The following is a 16270-nucleotide window of genomic DNA, read 5'->3' as shown; positions in this document are numbered from 1 at the left end:
GCTCTCATAGGTGCCGCTAGTGCCGAGAATTATGAACTACTTAGTTCGTCAAAGACTATCCAGAATGCATCCCAAGCAGTGAGATATAACATTACACAAATAAAACAATGTTTTAAACGAAAGCGGTAATAAGCCTGAGATATTCTGAGAAATGCTATCAGAATTATCATTCCCAAAAGCACTCCTAATTCTTACACAAACTTCTATTGAGGTAGTTGTTCGTAAAAACATCGCTCAAAGGAAAATAATAAGAAAACAAAATGATTTCATAATGAAAAGCTATGTGAAAGGTAATCCTCGAGTAAGTGCTTAGTGGGTCGTTATCGACCCACACTAAATTCTAAGCCCTACTGTACAGCAAATAGCGTAAATATTGACGAAAACGTACAAGATAATATTCTCCTGAATCTTCTTGGCAGGAAACACTGATTGTTAATAAAATTCACGGATTGAACAGAGTTTTTACTCACTTTTTCTTCTCCAAGGCAGACGGTAGTTGCGTCATATTTATTCGGAAAGTTCCCGCGCAATAATGACGTGGTCTGTTGGTTTCCCGCGTGTTCCACAAGTGCATTGTACTTTTGTGCATTTAAGAAAAGTAAATACGTTGTGTTGCCTAGACTAATTCGCGTGGAAAATAATTTTAATCAATGGGTCGAAAACGACCCACCTGGGCATAAATGGGTTAATGTCTTTGAGGTTTTGTTCTCCTAATTTGTTAGGCGAACAATGTATTGATTTATGTAAAAGGAACAAATGCACAGACAGGGATTTTTAAAAATATCCGAAAGAAGAATCCAAAAAGGATAGCTGCCCTTGAAAAAGGGGTACCGAGCGGTAACAGCACCTAAATTAATTGTAGGTCAACAACATTCTATTTTAAATTTTAATATGTCTAAGTATATAAGAAGGGCAGCACTGCTACTTACAGACCTGTTACTAAATCTACGTATTACTCTGTGAAAAGATTTATTAAATCTACATACTTAGACTTCAACAAACAAAATTTGATAACACAATCTCAACGGAAAAAATGGAACTCTCTGCATCAAAATCCACAGTTAATTCCAGGCTGCAAAACGGTATTTGTCGAATAAAGGGGGGAGAGCCATTAATCCTTCCCATTGAAGGCTTTAAGGAGCCAACCTGGAAAAATACCCAATGTCCCATCCCTACCTTCCCATGGTGCAGCTGTTAGTAAGCATAATTTTACAAGCTGAACTAAAGGGAGGGGCTACTCATCAATTAGCACTGGTCAGCTTGATGAGTTATTGGCCGAATTTGGTATAATTTTCCTCTATTCAATACCTAACTCTCTCTTTACCCTTTCCTATCCAGTCCTCTGACTGAACTTTTACTTTCTTCGACCCCGACAGTATTAGAGCATTCGAGGCCTAGGGGTTCATTTCACTTTCCTTCCTACCCTTCCTACTTTTCTGTTTCTAGTGCTGACCTGCTATGGCACTAAAATCGTCCTCCAGTGGCTTAAGGAGGGAAAGCTGGTGATCAACAAGATCTCACCAACTAGGTCCAGTGGACCCGTCGACCAACAGCAGGCGTGGTCCTCCAGACATTCTGGGGGTTGTGTGTGAATGAAATAGCCACCAAAACGTTAAAATATGGTGTTCACTTAAATCGGCTACAATTTGCCATTTTCACTCCAATATCTTTGAAAAATATTGGAGTGCAAGAGGTCAAATGACTTTATTGTCAAATGCCTGGCATTAGAAAACAACAACAACAGTTAATTCCCGATTTACCACGAAAATCCTCTGTAGCTGCATTTAGATTGGCAACAGGCCATGATTGCTTGGCCAAACACCTGCATAGAATTGGAATATATCAGTCCCCTAACTGCCCTGCCCATTGTGCAACTCAAACCAAGAAATGAATTCAGAACACCTTAAAATCTGTGCTTCAGTGGCTGGCCATGATAATATCTTTGAAAAATATTGGAGTGCAAGAGGTCAAATGACTTTATTGTCAAACGCCTGGCATTAGAAAACAACAACAACAACATATTATAAGTGTATATATAAATATATATATATATATATATATATATATATATGAAGAGTCCACTGCAAGAATGACGGATGTCATTTGGAATACATTTAGCAGGAGAAGCAATTGAACGTTTGAAATGCTTAGCGCTCAAAACTTAACTGTGATTTTCCGATCATTACTGGACAACGACTATCAGTATTAATGCCATATAACTCTCTATGTGCATTCTGTATGTCTTAAGCTATGCATTGACAGTCTTGGTTCATTTTCGACAAGAAAGTGACATCCATCATTCTTGCAGTGGACTCTTCATATATATAAGACAAACATTAAAATAAACAATTCTAGTGGCTTTAGATAGAGATTGAGAACCATAATAAAATTCCTATACACAAAATCCAACATTACTGAAACTATTCATGACCTTCAAAAAACCTAACACAGCTGTATTAATAAGATGAAGTAGCCTACATTACGTGAATCACGACCCTCCGCACAACACTACGAAATGAACTGCAAGATGTCCTACGGTATACGTTTTTGCTGCGATGGACGCACATATTTTTAAAAATTTTTACATCGTAACATGTAATACTGTCTTCATGCATAATTTCACTTCTTGAAACGTTGTTACAAACATCATTTTCTACATAGTCGTTTATGAGTTCTTAATGCACTTACATTTCTAAACGTTCTACCACATTTTCTTGGTCGACCAGCTACACTCATAATTATGAACTAATAACGAAGAACTAAATTCACAACATAACACTATTACTTTTTAGTAACACCAGATAAAAAACACATGTACAATATTGAAGCACGAAAAAAATACGTGACAGTTGAAAGATAAACAAATCAATATTATCGAGGTCTCGAAAAGCATGATATTGTGACGTCAACATCTCGCATGTACAGAAGGCTTCGATAATCGATAACTAAATTTATGAACGTTTTAAGGAAATACGATGTTTTATTGTTTGAAATTTCATTATTCGAAACGTAGCCTTTCCTATACACAAAGCCCCACATTACTGACACCATTTATGACCTTCAAAATGCCTCAAAAAGCTGTATTAATAACTTAAATGAAGATAAAGTACATTACGTGAACCACGGCCCTCTGCACAACACTACGAAACGGACTGCAAGATGTCCTACGGTATACGCTTTACTGCGACGGTCGTACATATTTTTTATATGTAAAGCTTTTTATGAACTTCGCTACAAACCATTTAGATGTTCCCGCAATATTAATATTATTAGCTTTCGAATGAGACATCACACAACCTCCCAGGATGTATAGTTTTCATAAAATTTTCCGCCACATTTCAAATTAAATGTATAGATAATGGATGCTATGATTCCAGAATTGCCAACAGATTCTCTGATATAATGCCAATAGATCGATCTTCATTTGTCTCCATATTGGTTACTAAAAATTTCAAAACTTATTACGAAGGTTATATTATCATGAATAAAATTTACAGTTCTGATTCCCTGTTGTGTAATTTTCTTAGTACAGTTATTAAAAACTACAAAACTCAGTATGGTTTGTTGACATTATTTCCATTAAAAATGAAATATTACAGGTAATTGTACGGTGTATTATTGTCACTAATGATTCACATTAATACCATTATTGATGATATGAAAATGAAACCTTTTGAGGTTATGCAAGTAAACGTAGAGAATAACTTTCATTAGATCTTAATTTCTATAATTTTCTGAGTAACGGTATGTCAATAAAAGCTACAAATCTTATGTAAGACATAAATAATATTGTTATTAAAAATGAAATACTTTTATAGTTATAAATCAAGTGGTGTGAGTTTTTTCAGATATAATAGCGGTGTGGTGTAGATATGTATGTGTGATTCGCTAATTATCCTAGGTAGAGGCATTATTAATTAATTGAGTCATGCTTCATATTCTGCGTATTTAAACTATATCAAATAATTTGTATTTCTTTTGGTTTAATCGATCAGATTCGTAAACGCTATGAAGTACAGATAATAATAATAATAATAATAATAATAATAATAATAATAATAATAATAACAATAATAATAACAATAATAATAATAACAACAATAACAACTGCCTCCCATTGGAGGTAGCCCAGAAGAACTCAGTATACTCTCCTACATGAATTTTACAATATTAAATGTTTACATAAATTTTGTAGAAAGAAAATTAAAATAAACATACATGAATTTTAAAGTGAAGAAAAAAATTAAACAGAGTGAATATGATGACTCAGAATTTGGCAAGAGCGTTTCAAAACTGAAGTTATGATGTCAGCAGTAAGTGTCTGTGGTAGTTCAAAAGTCTTCCTGAAGCTTTCAAAGAACTTGGGAATCATACCACGAGCTCCAATAAGAAGACCAATCACCTCAATGTCTTCAAGCTGGTATTTTGCTTTGAAGTACCTAATCAACTGTTGGCAGATAAATGTTGATCTTTTCTTTATTGACATCCTCCGGCTGGCTACTCCCCGTTTCAATCCTTATGGTAGGATCAATTATATATCCTTTCTTGGTAGTCTGGGAATATGCTATGATGTCAGTACGTCTAGAGGAGCCATTAGTAGAAAGGCAAAAAACTTGCTCTTCTACTATCCAAGACTTTTTTCTTAAAGCAGTTGCAATTTATTAAGGATCGAAGATGATGGTGTTTGGGATTTCAGAGGAGTAAACCTCTGTTACACTGACCTTGGTCGTGGGCAAGGGTTTCAGTGCAGCCATGTCTGCACTGAGATCCGTCCAAAGAGCGACCAGGTACTCCTCTAACTGCTGCTAAATTGGCATTCATTTTGAGGCAGTTTACCCCATTCAGATGTAGATAGTCCAGACTTATTAAAAATCCAGGCGTTGGCCGTACGAAAAGTAGGACATTAAATTCCTTGCTGACATGAGTTAGTTTATTTCCCACAACCAGCAACGAATAAAACGTTGAAACAGCTAATGATTTTCGATGAATGATTTTATTTACGATTTATATTATACGATTCTACAACTCTGCTACAGCATTCGCCTCATTTTCAGCATCTCAATGGGTTCCCCACAACAGCCTCTACTGTTGAAAATACGTGAGAAAATATATTAAATAACTTAATCTCTGATCTTCAGCGAGTATTACAAGCTTATGGCCAATAAATACGTCACTGATTGAAGATTATTATGCTAGCGTTTTAACGTGGCCATAATGATGTTCTGCATTTACTGGTATCTAATACACTCCAAAATGTCATATTCTTACCAACAATCTGCGATGACCTGAAATTATCTACTACTTTACTCCCACATGAAAAAAACCGCTGATCGTATTGACATTGATACTTGCGTTTCCGCATTGAAACTCAAAGAAATGAAGATGGATATGTCCAAGAAAAGCATTTGGCGTAAATTCCATTCTGTGAGAAGTTTTTTTTTTTAACTAAAGGTCTTTCGTAGGAGCCCTGTATAGGTGTAAGAGGTCAACGAACTTAGGTCTGTCTCGCTAGGTGAGCTACATTTCACCTCCCTCTCCAGCTACGACGTTGCAATCTGCACGCTTCGTTCAGTGGATTGAAATTGGTGGTTTAAAATTAAATTTACACGCAAACCGTCCACGCTATTGAAATACGCCAAACGGATAAATTATTATTTATTAGGCTTTCTATCTACATAGACAAAAATCACCATCTTACTCGCATTAGTCATCGAATGAGAGGGTGTTAAAACATTTGGGGAAAATATTTTTTTTCCCCCCAAATGTTTAACATTCTCATATTCAGTAACTATTGGGAGTAGAATCGTGATTTTTGTCCATATAGATAGAAATTCTAATAAAGAATCATTTATCCTTGCGACATATTTCAATAGCGTGGACGGTTTTCGTGTAAATTTAATTTAATTTAATTTCAAGGGCATTGAACGATGCGCGGAGATTACAACGTCGCAGCGAGAAAGGGAGGGACAGAACTGAGTTCGTTGACCTCATACATCTTTATTAAGAGAAGAAAGACGACTGTGTTAGCGGCGATGTTGCCAGACTGCTGATACTTTCAACTTAATTTTCTAATTAGCTATGCATTTAATCACGAAATGTAATATAGGTTTTGTACTTCTTTACGTGTACCCTATCGCCCCTTTCAATCTGCAGGGTTATTTCACTTCCGCCCTGTATATTAACAGTATCTGTTTTCTATCGTCATACAATGTAACTGATTTGGAATAAACACGGACTGGTTCAATATTAATAAGTAATGGCCGGTTTTTAATATTGCCTTGTATTTTAACTATGATGTTGTATTTTACAACACAGACACTGGTTATTTATTAATAACCTAATTGTATAACATACGTTATTTCTATTTTGAATAGTTTAATAGCCTGTATTTTTAATGTTAGTGTTTCACGGTCTTACTAATAAAAACTCTATATAGACGTTTAACTGTCTTATACTTATACAATGAGTAGCTCGTTTATAAGTCGTGTGTAAATTCCTTACTAATAATCACTACTGAGTGTTCATTTCAAAGTGTGTCATGACGTCACTGTTGTTGGGTCACCGATTTGAAGCGAGTTTCAGCTTATATGTTAGAGAAGTTGCCTATTATTTAAGGCGTTCTTCAATCTGAACTTGAGAACGTGTACGGTATAACTTGAATGTCGTAGCAACAGATGGCGGTCTGTACGGTCTGTGTGCTACCATAACCTCTTTCGAACTGTGTTTTGCGCCGGCAAGTCGTACGCAGGGTATTTGTTATCATCGGTTGCGTATGGTAACATTCCACAACACAAATCAAAATGCTCCGTGTCCATGTTGACTTACGTATTTGTTGACATTAACTTGATGTCAACAAATAAGTAAGTAATCGTCTTAACCCTCTCCCCATATCCCGACAGTAAGAAAAAAACTCACTTCAGTACGTGTTTCCAAACAGTTCACATTCTTGCCACTACTGGCGTTACCGTAAGTATCGGTAAGTAATCTTCAGAATGAACGCCGTACTTGCTAGGCAACTTCTCTCGCAGTTAGGTAATACGCCTCTGCGGAAGTGTAGGAAGATTGAATTTTCTAGATTCATCGACTAGCCACATGACGACATACAGCGAGCCATGACACATTTTGAACTGAACACCCAGTACATACGTCGTGTATAACGGTATAACTGTTACAAGCTACGTCATAGTTTCGTCATTACTTCGTTACGAAAGGTAATAGAATATGTGAGGTTCTCTACTGGATCCGGTAGAGCGCTCTAGTGTGGCGTGTTAAATATCGATAGTACAACTGGCTCTAATCGATTACCACACTACATTTTGGTCAAAGAGTACAAGCTACAGCAATATTATTCTAATAATGCTATGATCTTTGGTTTGTTGTTCTGTGGTTACAAGGTAAACATCATCATAAAATGACAGTCGATACGAACAGCTGTTAAAGGGACGGCCATTTTTTCCCTAAATACAACGCTTAAACAAGGGGTTTCGTGTATATAACTACTGAAAAGTAATTCCCATTTTATAGTTACAGCCTGTTTATACGTCCATAGCTTATTCACGGTTTATTAGTAACGTTTTCTGTCTCAACTCTGCATAAGTCTCGTATAAAAACTATACATGGTTTATTAGTAAGAATGCTAATGTTTAATACCTGTACACGGAATTATACAGTTAATTCATCAGAGGTCTCCACAATACAGATATTTCGCGCAAGTTGCATGTGGGAACCAGTAGTAATAAAGTGCACGAGCGTGTAAATGGAACTAAGTAGCAACAATATGTCTTTTCGATTGCAGATTGAAGAATACGACGAAGATTCTGATGTCTGGCCTCATGGGTACGTTCTGAAGGTGATAAATTCTCTAGATTCACAGAACACTTCTTACGTAGACGCGCAGACAGAAATGGCTTTATATCTAGGTAACGTTGGATCTGTATTGAAAATGGGAACTAGTATATTTCTGTAAGACACACCACTGATAAATTTGATGGACATGTTGCAGGAGCTCGAGGAGTGACTTGCCCGCAGCCCGTCAAAAACCTTTCAGGAAATTACTATTCTCTGGAAGAAGGTTTGTGCATTCGTACAGAGAATGCTGAGGGATTATGAGGTGGTACTCTTTCTCCATTGCTTTCTTTTCTAACAAATTTAATTTAATTGCATCATATGTAGACCTACGGCTATTTCCATGGATTACATACTAATGCTTTCTGTAGGTACGTTAGGCAGCATGCAGTACTCGGGAATAGTAATATACGTTACAAGAGCGGTATGTTGACGTTTTCATGTTCGAGGAAAAGATTGAAAAAGCGAAACGTAGTTGAGCTTTTTTAATTTCCGAGAACATGAAAACAAACATACCGCTCGTGTATCGTACATTATTTTGTGCGAAGATCGTTTATTACCTACCTGAAAGACGAATTTCTAATTAGTTGCAATGAAATCTCCATCTTGGTTTCTGTTTAATGACGGCAACTTTAGAAAACAAAAATATCTACTCGTATACTTCAGCAGGCCGTGATATACGTCTGTCTTTTTTTTCCCCCCAGTCTATAAATGCGAACTTAAAACAAACGGTAAGGTTATGTAATGATTTATTTTTCATTTTAATATTTTAACAATATTATTTATATAACATATTGCAGTAATAACATCGGCATCTGGAGTCTTGTTGATTTTTTCACGGCTTCCTTAATGTTACTTGTATCAGGAATACAATAGCTTTCGTGGAGTAGTAGACTTTACTTAATTTTTGCAAATATTTAAAAACAATAATTAACAGTGCAATTTAGGTGAAATTGCAGTGGTAAGTTTCCAATTTATAATTATTACTATGTTAAACGTCTCTAAAAATAATATGTTAAAAGCCTAAAGCAGTAAAATGAATGTCGCGCTTAAGCGGTAAGCAGAGGGAAATTGTTATGTGTGTTACGTTGGGAATACTGAATGTGATATTTCACACTTACCGCGTATTGGTTCTGTGCGGAAAACATGCAAATACGCACGATCTCGCACAAAATTTGTGCTATTAAACATCACGTTGCCATGACAATTGACACCGTCACTATTCCCCCCCCCCCCATTGCTGATTCTATAGCAGACGAGTGAAATCTCGAAGAATTCACTCGCTACAGATATGAATACGGTGCTAATTCAAATGTCTATGGTTCCTGCGTGTCTATGTTCACTCTACGGATATGAATGGAGTGTCACGTCAAATAAATAAGGGAAGTACATATGAGTTTTTAGGCTTTGGCGGTGAAGGTATTCAGAAGTAGGCTTCTGGGTATTCCAAAGTACCCTGGAAATTAACATTTTCAAACTTTCGAAACTGTACATAGGTTTCATCATCAGTGCAAATGGGTACGGCGAGAAGAATTTTAATTTTAATTTTTTTTTAAATTTTATTTTATTTAACTAGCTATAATTAATTACAATAATTATTAGTCTTAGCCAATAATATAACATAAAATTTACAAGGACAGCTTACTAAATAAGTAACTTAATTCAAACCATAAATAACACACAAGAGCAAAAAAGAAGAAAGAGAAAAAGAGAGAAAAAACACATTTAATATAAATTGACACTCAGACAGAAGCCAGTGATATTCAATAAAAACATGAATATAGTCGACAGAAATAAAAGGTAAAAAAAATACATACATTTGTTAATTTTATATGTCATCATAATTTTACATATTTCTTTTCTAAAAGCTTCAATTTTAAAATATTTCAAATATGGAAAATGGTTTGTAATATTATTACAAAGTTTCGGGCCGAAACTAGCACCATGTTCAAGTGCTGCACTTGTATGACATTTAGGCTCAATTAATGGGAAAGTAAACTTTTGTCTTCGAGTACGATATTCATGTCTATTAGATTTGTTTTATTTGATTTCTGTGGTAGTAAGTTAGTAAACTATATTTATAAATTTCTTCAATAGTTAATAGTTTAAAATTTGTATAAATTGAATTTGTTGGGTAATCCATATTTTTAGCTGACAAATTTTTATTAATCTTCTGTGTAATAAAATTAATGAATTAAGTACAAATGATGCTACTCCACCCCAATTTATTATACCATATTGTATTAATGAGTGTACTGAAGCTAAATATATTATTGTCAATGCTCTCTTAGTGATAAAATTTCGAAGTATTATGAATTTATAAATTGTCTTTCTTATACTTGTACACATAAAATGAATTTGTTTATCCCAACGTAAATATTTATACATAATAATTCCTAAACATTTGACTTGTGTGTAAGATGCTAGATGTGGGCAATTACAGTAATTATTTGTTAATTCATTACATGATATATTATGTATTACTGAGTGATAATTATTCATAGTTGGAGGTAAACTTTTCGTTTAGATGCACTATTCTTTACGATGTAAATTATACAATACATTTTATTGCCATAGGACTTAAAGGTAACAAACACATAGTTCGCCTACTCACGTACCAGCCAGGCCAGATTATGAACCAGGTGCCATGCACAGAGCAGATGTTTTACAATATCGGCAAGTTTGTCGGACTCGTCGACGAGGAGCTCAAGGTAACATTATTTCATTATTTTACTCAATATACGAGTAATTAGAATTCGGTTCGTTGTACCTATCAACTGTCTAGTAATCCTCGACTGCACCAACCGGTTAAGATGTTTTCTCCGCAAAGCAATTTCGAAGCCAGAACAGAGAGAAAAGAGACACAGCTTCACGGGAGCATGGGAAAGATCGGTCCTAACCTTCATCACTGCAGGACGTCGTATTGATTAGGGACAAACATCATAGCCAAGTCAGGGTTCGATCTCACGACCATAAATTTCATGCACTGCTAAAGTTGCGGCTGAGCAGCTTTGTTATTAAGAGAAAACTTCTGAAGAGAATGATGTATTTCGTGCCTCTTGAAAGAGTGAAAACAGTCTAGTATATACAGTCACGAAGCTTGAGTTGTGAGAGTGCTAGGAACAATAGATTGTGCCGCATTGTCTGTAATGAGGCGATATTAGCGATCCTAGTGGTTAGCAACTATCTATGGATGCATATTTACTACGTATTGAGCTTCGTGACTGTATATACTAGACTGTGGTGAAAGGGAGACTGCAGGCTAAGTAATCAAAAGAATTTACTTGATAATGCGTCATTTTATCGGTATTTTGCATCTGAGTGCATATTATCTGATATAAGCTATGATTTTTGTTTTATTGATGGGCATTTTCAAGTTGTATTGATTAGAAATTATCTATAATTTATGTACAGTGTGCGCACTAAGTCCGTATACACATTACATTACAGTTTGTATACACATTACAAAAGGCGCAACGTACTGTATCTCTTAGGAATCCAAATCATCAGTATGTGTCCCTCTGTCTCTGCATAGTCGAATGCACGCCATGTTCTCTTGTTCATGTTAACCACATTCTTGGTGTCACTGTTTGGAAAACTACGTGCACCGCATTTTACAGTTCATCAGCGGGAGCTGCGATAAATCGTGCATTCGTCAGAAAACAGTATCTTTGCCTGCTGAGTGATTATTAGACATTTTTGCACCATTCGACCACAAGCGTCCACACGTCTCTCCAAATCACCTTCTAATAATTCATTATCATTCAATGTACGCCAACACTTCAATTTCAGGTTCAATGTCATGTGTTTCCTGATGGTTGATTCTGGTATTCCCACTTCAGCAGCAGTGGATGGTCTTCCACTTATCGGCGTCCGTTGTGAAAGCTTTCTTTTCCCACAACAACAAAGTCTTCCTTATCGGTGCTGCCTTTTCAAACCGCGCAACGAACTCGTCCATGACATTTCTAAATGATTTGCCATTAACGTGACGCCCATAGACCCACACCGGCCACCAAACGTTCCTCAATTTTTTTTTACACGTTTATTTGTCACGTACAATTTTTACATGATATATGACATGAGTTATATAATACTATTTACACTATAATACCCGAGATCTTGTGACACATTAATTATATAATAAACATTTTATCACAAACACAAACACAAAAACACAAACACAAACACACAAACACACACAAACAAACACAAACACACACAAACAAACACAAACACACACAAACAAACACAAACACACACAAACACAAACACACACAAACAAACACAAACAAACACAAACAAACACAAACACACACAAACAAACACAAACAAACACAAACACACACAAACAAACACAAACACACACAAACAAACACAAACACACACAAACAAACACAAACACACACAAACAAACACAAACACACACAAACAAACACAAACACACACAAACAAACACAAACAAACACAAACAAACACAAACACACACAAACACACACAAACACACAAACACACACAAACAAACACAAACACACACAAACAAACACAAACACACACAAACACACACAAACAAACACAAACACACACAAACAAACACAAACACACACAAACAAACACAAACACACACAAACAAACACAAACACACACAAACAAACACACACAAACAAACACACACAAACAAACACAAACACACACAAACAAACACAAACAAACACAAACAAACACAAACAAACACAAACACAAACAAACAAACACAAACACACACACAAACAAACACAAACACACACAAACAAACACAAACACACACAAACACACACAAACAAACACAAACACACACAAACACACACAAACAAACACACACAAACAAACACAAACACACACAAACACACACAAACAAACACAAACACACACAAACACAAACACACAAAAACAAACACACACACACAAAAACAAACACACACACACAAAAACAAACACACACACACAAAAACAAACACACACACGAAAAGAAAAAAATACATTTTTAAGATTGTACTACGATAAAATCTGCCAAACTATGACATTTATTTAGACAGTATATGAACATATGAAACCAAATATTGTAATACTAAAATATATTCGATCTTAAATAATTTTTGGAGGCTTCAATTATTCACATAATCGCCATATCTTTTTATACAAATTCCTGAGTTTTATTTTCATATACTAAGAATGTTTTTCTTATTTTCAATTATTAACAAATTGTTACGTCCTTTTCTTCTCAGTTTCCTTTCAGCTTCCATTAGTAACTTTTGTAGTCCAGCTATCGTTGGATTGTTGTCACCGATCATGTAGTGTAAGTATCCCATAATTATCCATGTTAGTGCGAATTTATTGCTGTGGGTGGGCATTTCCAGTTGAAGTACCATCCTTCGAACGTCGTTCGGGTTGTCCGTGTGAGAGGCATTTATTAATTTTCGACACAACCAAGACCATACTACAGGTCGGCATGTTGTTAATCGATGGTGAAGAGTATCAAAACTGCCACAGTGTTCACATAGAGGCGAGTGCGTGATGTTATGGTGGTACTTTTTTGCTTCTGTTGGAACAATATCATTTACTACTTTATATGCACTTGTTTTCCAATCAGTTGAAATATTTGGTAGTGTGAAGATTTTCCATATTCTTTTCCACTTCACATTCGGGTATTTGGTCATAGTGGAGGGAACGGTTTCTTTAACAGCTAATAATGACGTATATAAACTCAATCGTGTATTCACTTGTGTCAGCCATTCCTTCAACTAACTACAAACTAAAAATGCTGCAACGCATTAAGATTCTCAGAATGTCAACAATGGACAGCAATGTGTCAACCTCACCAGCACGAACATGGCCCGTCAGCTTGAATTTAATATACTTACTTACTGACTGGCTTTTAAGAAACCCGGAGGTTCATTGCCGCCCTCACATAAGCCCGCCATTGGTCCCTATCTTGAGCAAGATTAATCCAGTCTCTACCATCATATTCCACCTCCCTCAAATCCACTTTAATATTATCTTCCCATCTACGTCTCGGCCTCCCCAAAGGTCTTTTTCCCTCCGGCCTCCCAACTAACACTCTATATGCATTTCTGGATTCGCCCATACGTGCTACATGCCCTGCCCATCTCAAACGTCTGGATTTAATGTTCCTAATTATGTCAGGTGAAGAATACAATGCGTGCAGCTCTGCGTTGTGTAACTTTCTTCATTCTCCTGTAACTTCATCCCTCTTAGCCCCAAATACTTTCCTAAGCACCTTATTCTCAAAGACCCTTAACCTATGTTTCTCTCTCAAAGTGAGAGTCCAAGTTTCAGAACCATACAGAACAACCGGTAATATAACTGTTTTATAAATTCTAACTTTCAGATTTTTGGACAGCAGACTGGATGATAAAAGTTTCTCATCCGAATAATAACACGCATTTCCCATATTTATTCTGTGTTTAATTTCCTCCCGAGTATCATTGATATTTGTTACTGTTGCTCCCAGATATTTGAACTTCTCCACCTCTTCAAAAGATAAATTTCCAATTTTTATATTTCAATTTCGTACAATATTCTGGTCACGAGACATAATCATATACTTTGTCTTTTCGGGATTTACTTCCAAACCTATCTCTTTACTTGCTTCCAGTAAATTTCCCGTGTTTTCCCTAATCGTTTGTGGATTTTCTCCTAACATATTCACGTCATCCGCATAGACAAGCAGCTGATGTAATTCCAAACCCTCTCTGTTGTCCTGGACTTTCCTAATGGCATACTCTAGAGCAAAGTTAAAAAGTAAAGTTGATAGTGCATCTCCTTGCTTTAGCCCGCAGTGAATTGGAAACGCATCTGACAGAAACTGACCTATACGAACTCTGCTGTACGTTTCACTGAAACACATTTTAATTAATCGAACTAGTTTCTTGGGAATACCAAATTCAATAAGAATATCATATAAAACTTCTCTCTTAACCGAGTCATACGCCTTTTTGAAATCTATGAATAACTGATGCACTGTACTCCCATTTTTCTCCATTATCTGTCGAATACAAAATATCTGGTCAATAGTCGATCTATTACGCCTAAAACCACACTGATGATCCCCAATAATTTCATCTACATATGGAGTTAATCTTCTCAAAAGAATACTGGACAAAATTTTGTACGACGTCAACAAAAGTGATATTCCTCGAAAGTTACTACAGTTAGTCTTGTCCCCCTTCTTAAAGATAGGTACGATTATGGACTCTTCCATTGAATTTATATAGATAATATAATTTAATTTAATGAAAGTGTATACGGACTTTGTGTGCAGACTGTGCAGAGGTGGGAGAAAAGTCCCACTAAACCATTTTAAAATCTGTGCATGGATGAATCCATATGTGCATGAAAAATGTCTGTGGTACTCGTACGACGCCTAACGGACATATTTGGAGGTGTGATCATGACGGCAGATATTTGGCGGACCTGAGAGAAACTGTTACACATGGAAATTTCCAGGCGTTTCAAGAGTGAAAGATGGAGAGAAGAATACAGGAGTATTCGTGTCTAGGAGAGACTTGTGGCTTTCGTGAGAGGCCACATACCGGAAAAACCACGATGATTTCAGGGCCGATATTGGTACGGCGACAACGAGCAGAAATAACTTGCTGAAGTGAGACAAGTTTTCGGCACGGGATTATTAAAGATCCGAAGCGAAGTGGGTGACCTTCCACTGAGCGGGTAACTGGTGCTGTCGCCACCGAGTCAGTGGATCGATCTCCGATAAAAACAAGTTGATTGCAAGTGCAGCGATCAACAGTGTGAGACCAGATGAAGGAAGACTTGGAAATTAAATAAATCTTTTCGCCCTGTAACTATCAATGAATTAACAGAAATAGATTTCGATAGCGTATGATATATGCCTCCATGAAGTTACCCATAGTTTTTCCAGTATGGGTCAGCTTGTGAAGCCACATAGAAGCTGTAAGTCTCTCCTCCAGACTGAAAACTCTCGTATTCGCCTTGCCATTTTCACTCTTGGGATGGCTGGGAATTCCCTTGTGTTATGATTTCCCTCACGTACGTCAGATATATCCCGCCATGGTTACACATAGAAATACATCCTCCAGATGTCATGCGAGTATCACCAACATATTTTATATGTAGAGATTTGTTTTGCTGGAATAATAAAAAAGTATAATGGAACTCTTCGCCCAGTCTGTACAGCTCGGTGTAAATTACTTTCAGAGTCTGCCAAAATTATTTGATTGTTCAAACAAATAAATATGTAATAAAAATATAAGTTGACTAGAATACAAACAATACACTTTGTATGCTATTAAGAAGAAAAATGGTCCTTTGTTTGGAAGCATAGCGAGTGATTTCATATTTATATTGCTTTTGATTTATAGTCTCTTTTTTTCTCTCTATTGTTCTTTCT

General features: G+C 36.1%; 1 protein-coding gene across 2 annotated transcripts in view; it reads left to right on the top strand.

Moving 5' to 3' along the window:
- LOC138704492 (hydroxylysine kinase) overlaps positions 1 to 16270 on the top strand; it is a 54769-nt gene that overhangs the window by 21915 nt on the left and 16584 nt on the right. For both annotated transcript variants that reach the window (XM_069832414.1, XM_069832415.1), the window contains exons 3-5: positions 7796 to 7919; positions 8003 to 8071; positions 10423 to 10556. In XM_069832414.1, coding sequence (XP_069688515.1) covers positions 7796 to 7919; positions 8003 to 8071; positions 10423 to 10556 — 327 coding nt within the window. The remainder of the gene's footprint in view (positions 1 to 7795; positions 7920 to 8002; positions 8072 to 10422; positions 10557 to 16270) is intronic.

Source organism: Periplaneta americana, chromosome 8, assembly GCF_040183065.1.
Source record: "Periplaneta americana isolate PAMFEO1 chromosome 8, P.americana_PAMFEO1_priV1, whole genome shotgun sequence".
Taxonomy (NCBI): domain Eukaryota; kingdom Metazoa; phylum Arthropoda; class Insecta; order Blattodea; family Blattidae; genus Periplaneta; species Periplaneta americana.
Note: the sequence above shows the minus strand (reverse complement) of the source record. Positions and strands in the feature narration are given on the sequence as shown.